The following is a 15,279-nucleotide window of genomic DNA, read 5'->3' on the forward strand; positions in this document are numbered from 1 at the left end:
TACTACTTACATTCTACTAAATATACACTACTATCTTCTAAATATACACCTATTATGTAAAGAATTCAAGAAGAGAAGGGCTATTTCTAAGGTCATTAAGTGTTGGTGTTCGAAAGTTGACTCATTTCTCTCCTCTTTGATCTTTAGGTTGCCCCCCTAAAAAGGTAACTCCTTGTTCTTTTACCTTCACTTGATTTACTGTTATTACATATATGTTTCAAGTTTACTGTTGTCACGACCCAACCCGCCATGACTAGCACCCATCTATATCCTAGTGGGCGAACCAACATACAAAACACCTAATCCAGTCAATCCGGTTTTACATAAATCAAGCTAAACAATTATTACTCATTTACAACAAAAGAACAAGTAAATCATGCCATAAATACTATAGTAAGTGCGGAAGTTCTAACTATTATAATCCCCAAAATCCGAAAGTCATCGTATAGGACTCTAAGCCAAAACATGTCTAAGAACTGAAATCTGCCTTATAAATATCCATAATGTCCAGAATAAGAAAAGACATCATAAATAGAAGATCTTCGGGTAGCCTGGAATGGGAAAAAGCTCACCCCAAAATCCGTCAGCAATTATCCTCCACGCTAGATGTGAGGACGACTAGCGGTCTCTGTGTCCTAATCTGCACTCAAAAGAATACAGCAAAGTAGTATCAGTACAAACACTATGTACCGGTAGATATCATAGGTCGACTAAGATTAGTATCATGCATATTTCATAAAATCAATAGAATAAACAAGCAAGTCAATTGTACCCGAATATTAATAAATCACATCTAGTCAAACAAGGACAAGCACAATCAAATCACCAAGATTCCAAGAATCACAATCACGTAAACCACAACGGAAGTAAATTTACCACAATAACCTCACTCGCTATACACAGATGCTATCTGATGTCATTGCTCAGTAGTCATGACCTGCAGGGGACCCATGGTGTCCATGTACCACCCGTTCCGGAACACTCCTCGGACCCGAGCACAACCTCCGCTCCGAAACGAACCTCGGACGTGGGACATAACAATATATCTCTCGTTTTCGAAACTATCCTCTTACCACGAGCCCATAATCTAAGTCACATGTGTGCCTTGTCATACCTTTTACAGAACAGTGTTTCTTACCTTCTCAATATCAATATTCACCTTATCATTTCTCATCACAATACATCCACTGCAGATTCAATCACACAGGAATAATGGCATGAAGCCTACACAACACTCAATCACATGCACATAGGAGCTTAACCACACAATATCATGCAATGAATACTAGACATGCTTTCTCCTAATGAAATCACAAAACATACATTCAACTAACCAAAGTCTAACTCAAGTAAACCGTAACCTACCTCAAAGTAACTGGAACAATGCCTGTCACTCTACTACAACCTTTCCTTTCCTCAAAGCCTCAATACGTTCGCGGTCTAAAAACAGAAGGCTTAATGAGTCACGTTGCTCAATTTGCAAATACCATGGTAAGAAATCCCTTCCCTTTCCCCATTCTAAGGGTGAATGATTTTCTAGGTGATAAACAACCTATCAAAGCTCCTAACATTCATAAATCATCAATTTATACCACATTCTATCAAACATTCCTATTACAAACAGTTTTCTATGGCAAAGACACCATTTTTATAGAACCCTAGGTCTCCAATCACTTTGTTTATGGTTCTAAATGTTCAATTTATGACAAATAGCAACTAACCAACACGTTTAAATGATAACTAAACGATAATAACCAATAACCCATCAAGTTTTGAAGGTTTATTAACATTCTAGGGTTTCTATTTCAATTTCACCATTAAAGACCCATGAAGATGATTACAATAATGAAGGGGAAAGGGGATGATAAAATGGAAATTAATGGAACTTACCTCGCAAAGTTGTCTTGCCCTAGCTTCAAAATTCTCTCTAAGTGTTTGTTGGGAAGTGTGTTGGGGTTTTGTGAATAGAAAATATGAGACTAAGTATAAAAATCCCAGCCACTGTTTTACGTCGACCGCTGCGGCGGTCACTGCGCCGCGCCAGCGGTCCCACTATAGCAGCCAATCCACAGCTATAGCGGACCGAGGATAAATCCGCTCACCGCTATAGTGGTCGCCACCCCGCTGTAGCGGCATCGCTGTAGCGGGCAAAGGCCCGCCACAGCGGCCCTAAGAGAAAATGGCAAACCGCTGGATGTGGTCAACCCACCGTTGTAGCGGTGCATTTTCGGAAGTAGCTCAATTTTCTGTCCAATTTTCCCCCTATCACCCCACATTTCACCCAACGCCTCAAAACACAACACATAACATGCATACATACAAAAAGACGCCCTACGGATCCACCCACTGCCTTGAAATTCCCAATGGAGTCCTAAATTCCCATAACGACCGGAAGGGTCGTTTCAACTGTTTATTAATATGTGATGTTCATATGTCTTCATTAATCCTGTTTATACATATCTAAGGTAATATAAGCCTGAATGGTAGACTAGTTCTTGTTCTGTGGAAAAAAGTGTGAGAATGTGCTAAGTTAGTATGTGTCATGTCATGTTTGTTCTGGTTTCATACTTTATGGGGATTTATAAGGTTATCTTGAGTAAGTTTAATCTAGCTTAAAGGGTGCCTGAAGTTTAAAAACTGCTACAATAAATATAAAATGAGCCAAACTTGGTTCTCTATGTATTTGATGTTGTATAGTCATATAATGTAGTGTTATGCCTATCCAAACTATCCCAATTATAACTCAGACCCTCAAAACTTTGTGCAACAACTTCGTTTATGTCACGACCCAACTAGTGGGCCATGACGGGTACCCGAAGCTGGCTACCGAGCACCACTCATTATGCTATCTATCGTACTCAACCGGGATATATATCATTTTCAACATAGAACTTGTTATAAACCAATTTCCGAATCTCCCAAAAACATGTATATATGCATAAACCCACGAGGCTACAAAATGATGTACAACATATATACTGAAAAAGTCTTATAATATCTACAACCCACATATAAATATTTACGAGCCTCTAACTGAAGTACTGAAATCATGAGGGCGGGACAGGACCCCGCCATGCCCCAATACATACACAAAAGAATATACCAAGAAATGGCAACTCCGAAGTAGTGGAGTGCTCCTGCAAATCTGCTGAGTAGGCTCCTAAGCGTCTGCACCATCTCCCGGTCTACCTGTGGGCATGAACACAACGTCCATAAAAGAAAAATCCATCAGTACGAACAATGTATTGAGTATATAAAGCATATATGATAACGTAGTAAAGAAAAATAGAAAGCTTAAGAAGAAAGAATAGCTGTAGCTGCTTGCCTCTTGAGGCGGAATCATGCATGCTCACTTTTACCTCTAAACATATCACACATACATACATAAACTGTCTGAATCAATAACGTCATTAACCCGCGTCCGGGCCTCCCGCGTCCGGGATAGTCATTTCGTGCTGCCCACTAATGGTGTCTGCCCATGCCATATAGACACGGTGTAATAAGCCGCTCGCCTTAACGGTGTTGTCCGGCCATCTAGTCACGGTGTAAACATTTACACACTCAACGTGAAACATGCATAAGAGCTCAAGTAACAGCTGTAAATCGATCAGAGTGACGTTAGGTCGGAAACCTCCGATTACCATATGGAACCATCATAGTCATCATGTATTGCCTTGAAGGAAATAGCATTATGAAGTGAGACTATCAATAATGAATAACAATCAAGGAAATCACACATCTAAATCATTAATCTCATAATAGCGTGCTTTCATAAGCTTAGAATCTCTATGACTAAAATCATCATTATCATAACTCATTTCTTATCTTTATCTCATGAGAGCTCTTAATAATCATTGACTCGTAATTTCCAAAATGTAAGGAAGTCATGGAAAGATAGAAACTATTATGTGATGGAAGTAATGCCTTAGAAAGAAGGGCTAGCCTTACATACCTTTATGTATCTTCAACTTTATCGACTAACGCTTTCTTTCTTAAGCTCACGATTCTACATTCAAGAGAATTTGTACTAAGATTAGACAACCGGAAACACAATTAAGCTTAAGCTAAAGCAACTAAGAGCTAATGAGAGGTGACATTTCCTTTGTTTCGACAACTTCCTCCATAAAATAAGACAACTCCCAAACATCAATAAGAACACCTATATTATCATAATCAATAGATTCTTCAAGTTAAACATTGTTTACTTCTCATATCCATACTCAAAATACCATTTTCTCTATATTTGAACTCATATTCTACTTTCTTCTCTAATCCAAGTCCTTCAACCCCTCAATACTCTTAATAACATGAAATGAACATGAAACTCACCTTTGATGATGTAGGAATGGACTTTGGATGAAAATAATTCACATGGAGAAAAACCCCACTTCAACACCAAAGAGATTCTTGGTTTCCACAAACCCTAGAGAGCTTCCTTACACTTGATTATACTAATTTTTGGTGTTTGATGTTTGATTTACCTTGGATTTATGCTAGAGAAGTGTATGGAATATTCTAGGGCTTTCAAGACTTGTAGGGAGAGTGAAATCTGAAAAAATAAGGGCAGGGGTCGTTAATTTATAACTGGAACTGGAAAGTTCCAATGAAGCGATTCGATGAGTGGGTCAATGATCCGTCGATGTGTCGACGGTCCATCGACTTGCTCCGTCGACTCACGCCTGCAAATCTCTGATTGCAGAAACATAGGGACGGTGCATATCGACGGTCTGTCGACAGTGACTGGTGTTTGCAGAGTTTTCCTAATTCAGTTCAGATTTTGTCAATTTGATCCGTTCAACTTATAATCCTGAAAATTACTAGGAGTACCTGCTGGTACATTTGTACACGGGGTAAGATACTCTCTACCTTAACTTTCTCTAACAAGCTTTCTTCTCTTTCCTCAAATGTCTTTGGAATCTTAATTAGAATCATTAAGTATCTCTTCTTACTTGTAGGGACACCATATACACCTTAACTTGCGTTAGTCTATTTACCGCGCAACAACCTGAATTTCCGAGGTGTAACATTTTCCCTAAAATATGCCTAAGTTAAGGTTGGTTGTGCGCATGGGATCTTATGTCAATCAGTAATCACATAAGAAATGATTTTAAGTTTTAAAGAACTTTGATGTTGTGGACTCTTTGTGGCCTACAGTCTTCATTTGAAGTTGTTTCTTCCTAATTTGTCGGCCTATGTGTGTCTTACTTTAAAGCTGGCTCATAAGTGCTATGTTGTTTTTGTCAAAATTAAGACTCAGCTAAAATTGGCATGTGAGGCCCCTGCTAGCTTAAAAGTTATAAAATGAGTTGAAGCTCTATTTGTATTTGACTCTATGACCCTGGAATACTCATAATGTGATGTTTATATCTTGAAATCACTGTCTTGCCTACATCATGTGGGAAGACTCTTGTTTGAATCATTTCAACCTTAAAAACTACTAAGGAACCACACCTCTGAACCCCCTTTTGGTTAAAACAAGTATGTCGTTTTGTCTAAAATATTTAAAAAATTGACTTATAGGTTTCTGCATAATATGGCTAAAATGAACACTGTTTAACTAAGTTTTACTAATCTGAGTCTAATTATATGAGCTTGACAACCTTTGTGTCTTAATTGGTGTCTTAACTCATTTTAAAAAAAAACTTGAAAATTCTCAGAACATATCACTTTATGTGATAATTCTGAGAATGTATTATGATCGTTTGCTATTATGTGCATTTGTTTTGTCTGTCTCATACTTACTTGTTACTTGATGGTTTCAAATAGCTTTAAAAATGAATAAATGGACTCTTGTTTGAAAATGCTAAATGTGACTGAATAAAATGGCCTTTATTTAGCTAAGTTGGTATCATTTATTGACCTCTGTAACTTATTTTAAAGAAGGGGACAACGTGAAAATGACTCACTTAAGACTGTTGTTGATTCACTCACAAAACTAAAATAGACTTGGTTGTTGACTTTGATTCACCCTATTGTTTACTACACTCTGAACATTGTTAAGACTTATCATGGCTAAGTGTTTGCTATGCTAAATACCCCTATGTATTAGTTGCCTTGTAGGTGATCTTTATGTCCTTAAACCTGCTCATTGTTGACTGAATCCTGTTTTACACCAAAACTTTCATCTGAACTAAAACTTTGCATCAAAATTGAACCCTTGTGGTTAACTAACTGTTTACAACTACTTGGCACTAAAACTTTAAGAAAAAATGGCTTTAAAGAATTAACATGGACACCCAGCATCACTGATTTTCTTTGAAATTGCAATTGAGATCATTTAGCTTACGATAGGTGTGTGAATATGTTTTATGTTGAGTCTAATGTTATGATTGCTTAGAGGTCTCATGTGCTATCCCTACTGCCATTAAACATATTCCTCAAAACTGCACCTCTATGGTCTTACACTGTCTATGTTATCCCCCATTACTTGTGAACATTGGTTAGAACATGAGACCTCTTTATTACCTATGCTACACCCTCCCTTTGTTGTTCAATTGAAAAATTTGAGATGGCCTCATGTCTATTCTTGTCTCCTATTTGCTTGTTTGACCCTGAACTATGTCTGATACATTGTTGAAAAACTTAAGATAGTATCATGCTCCCTTCTGCCCATGTAGGGGCCTGTTGGATCCTGTTTGGATTTCCACTTGTGTTTTTGACTTATTTGTGTAGTTCTGGAAATGAGATAAGTTAGACCATCTTTTGAGACTCTGTTAGTGCCCCCCCCCCCCCCATAAGACTCACTATGTGTTGAGAGGATTTTTGTGATTAACTGAGACTACCCTATAATCATGTTGACCTTGGCTAAATTTGGAAGCCTGAGAGTATTGATGAATTTGTGGTTTGCATTACCTGATACCTTGACCTATTTAAACAAAAATTATCCTGGAAATGACTTTGGATCTATTATTTACTACTAAGACCTTCAGATGAGTGCACACTAGCTTAGGATTGGTCCCTGGCATTGATTTAGTTTGATCCTACATTCATGGTAAACCTGCCATGCTCTTCCTAAATGTGCCACTTCTATCTTTTGAGTCTCAAATACTTGCTATACCTTGCATTAGCAGCCTCTAAATTGCTTGAAACTATCTACCTGCTTTCCTCCTGGTCACTGAACTTTTCTGAGTCATTCTTGCTCTAAACATGTTGAGAGTTCACATTGAGGCTGTATGTTGAGGAGTTGACTGCCTGTTTGTAATAACTTCTACTGATAGTTGAGTATTTAACTATGAGATGGTGGGGATTACTGGGAAAATTTGAAGCTTTTTATGTGGTTTGTATGTGGTATTTTATAGCTAATTTTAGTAGAATATGTAGTGTATATCTAAGTATATGTGGAGGGTATGCCCTTTGTGAAGGTTTTGCTCTTCATTTTCAATGGTATACTAATGGTATATTGTGTATATCACACCTTTGTCACTTAGAAAATTTAAGTTGGACGTTGAGTAGTATACTAGTTAGTATATCATGTATACTATGGCTTTAACAGTTAGAAAAATTCGAAGAAAATCAGTTGGTATGATAGTAGTAGACCATGTATATCGCCTTTTGACACTTCGATAAATTTTTGAGAAAGAAAAGAAATTGGGCTTGTTATTTGTCGTTTGGGCCCGTTACTTGCACTACTCACACATGAGCTATTGTCATTATCTACTTTGGGCCTGTTGCATGTCTGGGCCACATTGATTAGTTAGTTCTGTTAGTTATTATTAACGGGCCAGGCCCAATAAAGTTGCAATTCATTTTTTTTTACATTATAATAAATATTTTAGCCTATCTTGTTTCTATAATTTATAGGTTGTTGCCGGGTTGAATGGTTGATGATCACCTTTTCTGTGCTGGAATCCTTTTTTTTGTAGAATGAACATTAATAGCTTGAACTCCTTCCTTGCTTGTTGTAATCATCTGAGGTTTTTAAAAAATGAATTTTGAAGCCTAAAACTATGCCTCTGTGTTACTGTTTCTGCATAATATGGCTAAAATGAACACTGTTTAGCTAAATTTTACTAATCTGAGTCTAATTATATGAGCTTGACAACCTTTGTGTCTTAATTGGTGTCTTAACTCATTTAAAAAAAAACTTGAAAATTCTTAGAACATTCAATTTATGTGATAATTCTGAGAATGTATTATGATCATTTGATATTATGTGCTTTTGTTTTGTCTGTCTGATACTTACTTGTAACTTGATGGTTTCAAATAGCTTTAAAAATGAATAAATGGACTCTTGTTTGAAAATGTTGAATGTGTCTGAATAAAATGGCCTTTATTTAGCTAAGTTGGTATCATTTATTGACCTCTGTAACTTATTTTAAAGAAGGGGACAACGTGAAAATGACTCACTTAAGACTGTTGTTGATTCACTCACAAAACTAAAATAGACTTGGCTGTTAACTTTGATTCACCCTATTGTTTACTACACTCTGAACATTGTTAAGACTTATCATGGCTAAGTGTTTGCTATGCTAAATACCCCTATGTATTAGTTGCCTTGTAGGTGATCTTTATGTCCTTAAACCTGCTCATTGTTGACTGAATCCTGTTTTACACCAAAACTTTCATCTGAACTAAAACTTTGCATCAAAATTGAACCCTTGTGGTTAACCAACTGTTTACAACTACTTGGCACTAAAACTTTAAGAAAAAATGGCTTTAAAGAATTAACATGGACACCCAGCATCACTGATTTTCTTTGAAATTGCAATTGAGATCATTTAGCTTATGATAGGTGTGTGAATATGTTTTATGTTGAGTCTAATGTTATGATTGCTTAGAGGTCTTATGTGCTATCCCTACTGTCATTAAACCTATTACTCAAAACTGCACCTCTATGGTCTTACACTGGCTATGTTATCCCCCATTACTTGTGAACATTGGTTACCTATGTTACACCCTCCCTTTGTTGTTCAATTGAAAAATCTGAGATGGCCTCATATCTATTCTTGTCCCCTATTTGCTTGTTTGACCCTGAACTATGTCTGATACATTGTTGAAAAACTTAAGATAGTATCATGCTCCCTTCTGCCCATGTAGGGGCCTGTTGGATCTTGTTTGGATTTCCACTTGTGTTTTTGACTTATTTGTGTAGTTCTGGAAATGAGATAAGTTAGACCATCTTTTGAGACTCTATTAGTGCCCCCCCCCCCCGCCATAAGACTCACTATGTGTTGAGAGGATATTTGTGATTAGCTGAGACTACCCTATAATCATGTTGGACCTTGGCTAGACTTGGAAGCCTAGGAGTATTGATGAATTTGTGGTTTGCATTACCTGATACCTTGACCTATTTAAACTAAAATTATCCTAGAAATGACTTTGGATCTATTATTTACTACAAGACCTTCAGATGAGTGCAAACTAGTTTAGGATTGGTCCCTGGCATTGATTTAGTTTGATCCTACATTCATGGTAAACCTGTCATGCTCTTCCTAACTGTGCCACTGCTATATTTTGAGTCTCAAATACTTGCTATACCTTACATTAGCAGCCTCTACGTCGCTTGAAACTATCTATCTGCTTTCCTCCTAGTCACTGAACTTTTCTGAGTTATTCTTGCTCTAAACATGTTGAGAGTAAACATTGAGGCTGTATGTTGTGGAGTTGACTGCCTGTTTGTAATAACTTCTACTGATAGTTGAGTATTTAACTATGAGATAGTGGGGATTACTGGAAAAATTTGAAGCTTTTATGTGGTATTTTATAGCTAATTTTAGTAGAATATGTAGTGTATATCAAGTATATGTGGAGGGTATGCCCCTTGTGAAGGTTTTTCTCTTCATTTTCAGTGGTATACTAATGGTATTTTGTGTATATCAGACCTTTGTCACTTAGAAAATTTAAGATGGACATTGAGTAGTATACTAGTTAGTATATCATGTATACTATGGCTTTAACACTTAGAAAAATTCGAAGAAAATCAGTTGGTATGATAGTAGTAGACCATGTATATCGCCTTTTGACACTTCGATGGATTTTTGAGAAAGAAAAGAAATTGGGCTTGTTATTCGTCGTTTGGGCCTGTTACTTGCACTACTCACACATGAGCTATTGTCATTATCTACTTTGGGCCTGTTGCATGTCTGGGCCACATTGATTAGTTAGTGCTGTTAGTTATTATTAACGGGTCAAGCCCAATAAAGTTGCAATTCATTTTTTCTTACATTGTAATAAATATTTTAGCCTTTTTTAATTTTTGTACTTAGTTTAATTTGTGGATGTATTCTAATGTCATATATACCCTTGTTTTCTTGTCCACTCAAAACTCGTTGGTGGGCTTCCACGAGGCCCACTAACATATGGAGGGTAAATTGGAGCATACGTTGGATTAAAGGCCCGAAAATTGCATTTTTACTTTCTCTCTTGGGCTTGGTCGGCCCAAGTCCCTCAACCTTACATTTATGCCATTTAAATTGTGATTATGTGAGCTTTAAAGTTCTGGATTGGGACCCTTATGTTTAAAACTGTGTATTTGTGTCGCTAAAACTTCTTTTTGACGTTAATATCAGTAAAAGACTAAATTGGGACTGTTTGGACGATAAGGGACTGAATCTGATTGATTTTTAAAAACATGAGGACTAAAATGGCATTTTAAAGACCTTGTGGACTGGACTGTTGAGAGCAGATTTGAGACTTCTAGACTGATTTGTAACTCATAGAACTTGCAAAATTTAGTAAATACATGTATAGAAAAATGTTTAAAATGGGCCTAAAACTTGTACAAAACTTGGACAATTTTAAGTAAATTACAGTTTATATATGTATAAAAATGACTACAAACTATTTTTATAAAACTATTTTCAATACTTAAAACGTTTTAAAACCTTTTTTTTGGTGGACTTTCGTAGAGTCCTACCTAGGCTAAGAGCCTTCGGGTATTAGTCTAGGTGTTCAAGTCCGACACCCGTGCTCAATTTTGGGAAAAACTATACTTCGATGATTTCTTAAAAAATATATCTTTTGCATGTATATGACTAACCTCTTGTTACGGAAATATAAACTTAAGCAAATTTATCCAAAAACAATTTATAGTCATAAGGCACACTATTAAAACCCGTAGGTAAACCGCGATCGAGCGGATCTTTAATACCGGGGTGCCTAACACCTTTCCCGGGTAATCACCAGAGCCCTTACCCAGACTTTGGTTGATTACGTTTCTTTTAAATAATAGTTTTAAATGAATCCTTTTCGAATCAGTTTTTTTAATTTTTTAAAAATTAGGTGGCGACTCTAAAATGTATCCTTTAGAGCACCATTAAGTGGTTGGTGGGTTTTTTCGACTTTTCCGGTACGATTCACAATCGTACTTCCCCGGGACATCTCCCTCCTTTTATGAGGTATGTGAAGCCGATTAAACTTAGAATTTCCAACGCCCGCTACACCGAGCGTATCGGTTTATTCCGCGGGCCTATAGGATTTTGTCTCCGGGCTATTTCCAACTCGGAGTATTCGATGTTATGTTTTTATTCCTTTAATGGTTTGCTTTTTAAGTCATTTTTGACTAACAGTCTTTTGTTCCAAAAGTTAAGGAAAAAGGGACTTTGATTTAAAGCCTTTGGGGCCTTTGATCCGAGGATTTTAACTTTACCCTACCGAGAAAGCCAGGTGCTTGGTTTTGCTTTCCAAACTTAAACTTTCTTTTAAAGGGAACTGTGAGGTTTCTGCTTATACGTCCGGTTACGAAGCCGGTGCAATTCTGTTTGACTACCAAACAATCCGAACTTAACCTTCTTTTTTAATGAGGTTTTATTTTTGTTTATAAGAAAGGGCCCTTATTTTATGGTGCTTTAGAAAAGGACGTCTCTGATTCGTTATGGCGCATATTTTCCGATATGTCATAAATTGCATCAGCTCAATGTGTTTGCTTTTCATGGAAAGAATTTTTCAAAAGAAAGAAATATTATTAATTCCGTTTGAACTACAAATGTAAGTGAAAAGTAGTCTGGTTTCCATCTAGCATGGTTAGTCCGGTTACGTGAATTCTTAATCCTTGGTTTCGGCAGTCCCCGGTACCAGTACAATTTTTGCCAAGACTTTCAGCTTATAGTTTAATCTTAACTCTTTGTGGGTGCATATATCCCTCTCACTGTTTGGGAGTAAAGAATGAATTTCCAAGCACTGGATAAGACTTTCGGGAAAATGTTCAAGAAACCATATGAAACTGCCACGTTAAAAACCTTGCCGGAAAAACCCAATTGGGACCAAAACTGAACGAAGGAAAAAATGAGTACAATCCCGCTGGCCGCATTTTCCCGTTCAGGTGTAATATCTTTTGAGGAAGCTAACGTTCCAATTGCTTAGTAGTTTATTCCCATCTTCATTTTCTATTGATATGAGCCTTTACCAGCTATGTCGATGCCTTTATAAGGGCCTTCCCAATTCGACCTGAGCTTTCCAGCACTAGCGACTTTGGTGTTGTGAGTTACCTTTCGGAGTACCAAGTCCCCGAATTTAAAGTTTCGAAGGCTGGTACGACGATTGTAGTATCGCTCCATTCGCTGCTTCTAAGCGACCATCCGGACATACGTCAGATCCCTGTGTTTTTCGAGTAAATCTAGTTGTACCAAGATAATGTCAGTATTAGATTGTTCTTCGGCCCGAATGTACCTCAAGCTTGGGGTTCCAACTTCTACTGGGATTAATGCCACCGCCCCATATATAGGAAGAAAGAGGTTTCCCCGATACTTGACTTTGTCGTGGTCTGATCGGCGAAAAGTACCTCAGGAAATTTGGATGACCAAGCTTCTTTGGCGTCTTCCAATTTTTTCTTCAGCTTTTGGATTATAGTCTTGTTAGTTGACTCCGCCTGGCCATTAGCATTGGGATGATAAAGGGTCGAGGTGATGCGCTTGATATTTAAGTCCCTAAGAAATTTGGTGACCTTTGATCCAATAAACTGTAAGTTGTTGTCACAAGCTCCTCCGCGATGCCAAAGCGACAGATAATGTGCTGCCGAATGAAATTGATCACCTCCTTTTCTTGAATTTTCTGGTATGTTGTCGCCTCGACCTACTTAGAGACATAGTCAGTCATTAACAGCACGAACCTTACTTGTCCCGAACTAGCTAGCGATGGTCCTACTATATCCATCCCCCATTTCATGAATGGCCAATGGGATACAACTGGGAGCAATTCTTCGCCTGGCTGGTGCAACATCTGAGCATATCGCTGGCATTTGTCACATCTCCGGATGAAGGCCTTCGCATCTTCCTCCATTCTGGACCATTAATATCCGGCCCCGAGTAGCTTCTTAGTGAGAGAGACTCTACGCCAGAATGATTACCGCAAATCCCTTCATGGACTGCCCTTATCACGTAGTCAGTCTCTTCGGGCCCCACACATCTTGCCATTGGACTAAAGAAACACCTCCGATGTAACAGACCATCAACGACACAATACCAGACAGCCTTTGCCTGCAAAGCCCTCAAAGCTTTCGGGACCTCCGGTAGCTTTCCATGATTCAGGTAATCTAGAAATTTTGTTGCGCCAATCCCATACCAAGTTGGCGGAATTAACCTTGTCATATCCCGATTGATCTAGTGCAGAGTGGAGCAACTAGACTAATGATTCTGAATTTGGTCCTGCAGACTCCATGGAAAAACCCAGATTGACTAGTGCATCCGCTTCCATATTCTCTTCCTCAGCACGTGTACCACCGTCTATTCTTGGAACCTAGAAAGCAATCTCATGACCTTCTTTAGATATCGAAGTACGTGTTCTTCCTTAGCTTCAAACACCCCGTGAACTTGATTTACTATCAGCAGAGAATCGCATTTCGCCTCGATGATCTCAGCACCTAGGCCCCGAGCCAACTCAAGACCTACAATCAAAGCCTCGCACACCGCTTTATTCTTAGTTAGAGGCACACTATTTATTGCCTGCCTCAGGATTTATCCAATAGGGGTGTGTAGGACTATCCTCAAACCGGTTCCTTTTACGTTAGACACCCTATTAGTTTAAATGATCCACACTCTCGGTGTATCCCTCGATACCAAGGAAGCCTCTTTTTCAGCTTGAGGGGTCACACCTGGACTAAAATCGACAACAAAGTCTGTGGGAACTTGCAACTTGGTTGTCGTTTGTGGCTTCCATTCAATATCAAAATCGCTTAATTTGACCGCCCACTTTGCCAATCGGCCCGACAGTTCTGGCTTATGGAGCACATTCCGCAAGGGAAACATGGTCCTGAAGGCAATAGGGTGGCACTGGAAAAATGGCCGGAGCTTTCGCGAGGCCATCACTAAGGCAAAGGCCAATCTTTCCAGAAGCATGTATTGTGTTTTATTGTTAATATATTTTTGAGCTAAAATCTTATTGTATGGATAGTAGTTGATGTTGAGATTTTTTTGGGGTTGTTATACTTGGTGTATTTATAAGAAGGAGGAGTATAGGTGTCGTATGTGATGCGTATATCGGACTGTTTTATTGTACATCTCTAATTGTTGATGATATGAGTTTAAAGAGGATCATATGAGGTTGTTGTGTTGATTTTTAGCTGTTGGATGTGTTGCGATGATTAAGAAATAGGAGAAATACTGCCCGTTTTGTTTTAGAATCAATTTATCGTTTGATATACGTGATATACTAGAACCATCTAAGCTTGAAAATGCCTTCCTTTGTTATAGGATTGGAGTACTAGTTCAACGGCTTCATTGTGGGTTTGTGTGGACGACTTGAGGTATGTTAAGGGTAACTTGCCTTCTTTTAGCATGATCCTTATGAACGAAATGTAACCGTAATGCTACTCTATAATGATCCTATTCTTAGCAGCTAGGGATGTCTATGTTGATTTATGTTCCAGTAATATTGTTTTTAGTGAGTCCTTCTTTAGATTCAGTATGCTTCATAGAGTCACATGTTGATGAAATGCTATCTCATAATGATAATCAGAGGTGTAACGACTTACATCACTCCGACTGATTCATGATGCACTCTTATAATATTCAAGCATTGCATTATATATATATATACACACACACACACACATACTATGACCCCACAAACGTTATATACACATACACTTATATTATATCTATATGGGATATGGGGAAGGTGATAGTGTTATACACGTACTACCACCTGATCAGCTGGTCATATGATGATGATTATGCCCACAGAGGCCTGTTGACACCTAATTTTTGACCTCCCGTAATTTATTTTAAGTGCTCGGAGTCCTTGGACAGTAAATAAAATCAGCTGCGTACCCTAAAGGATCGAGGTAATTTTTTATGAAATTATTTGGGATAATATCCCACCTTTTTAAATTGATAAAGAAGTCTC

The 15,279-nt window shown here is 37.9% G+C and overlaps 1 protein-coding gene across 1 annotated transcript; it reads right to left on the reverse strand.

Moving 5' to 3' along the window:
* Window positions 1–13,097: 13,097 nt before the first annotated feature.
* LOC132639692 (uncharacterized) lies at window positions 13,098–13,523 on the reverse strand. Its single transcript, XM_060356125.1, has one exon. The coding sequence runs from the start codon at window positions 13,521–13,523 to the stop codon at window positions 13,098–13,100; it is 426 nt and encodes a 141-aa protein (XP_060212108.1).
* Between the last annotated feature and the right edge of the window lie 1,756 nt (window positions 13,524–15,279).

Source organism: Lycium barbarum, chromosome 5 (genome assembly GCF_019175385.1).
Source record: "Lycium barbarum isolate Lr01 chromosome 5, ASM1917538v2, whole genome shotgun sequence".
Taxonomy (NCBI): Eukaryota; Viridiplantae; Streptophyta; class Magnoliopsida; order Solanales; family Solanaceae; genus Lycium; species Lycium barbarum.

What these genes read in the sequence shown, in the direction of transcription:
- LOC132639692 (XM_060356125.1), bottom strand. Translation starts at nt 13,523, where the DNA reads ATGACAAGGTTAATTCCGCCAACTTGGTATGGGATTGGCGCAACAAAA.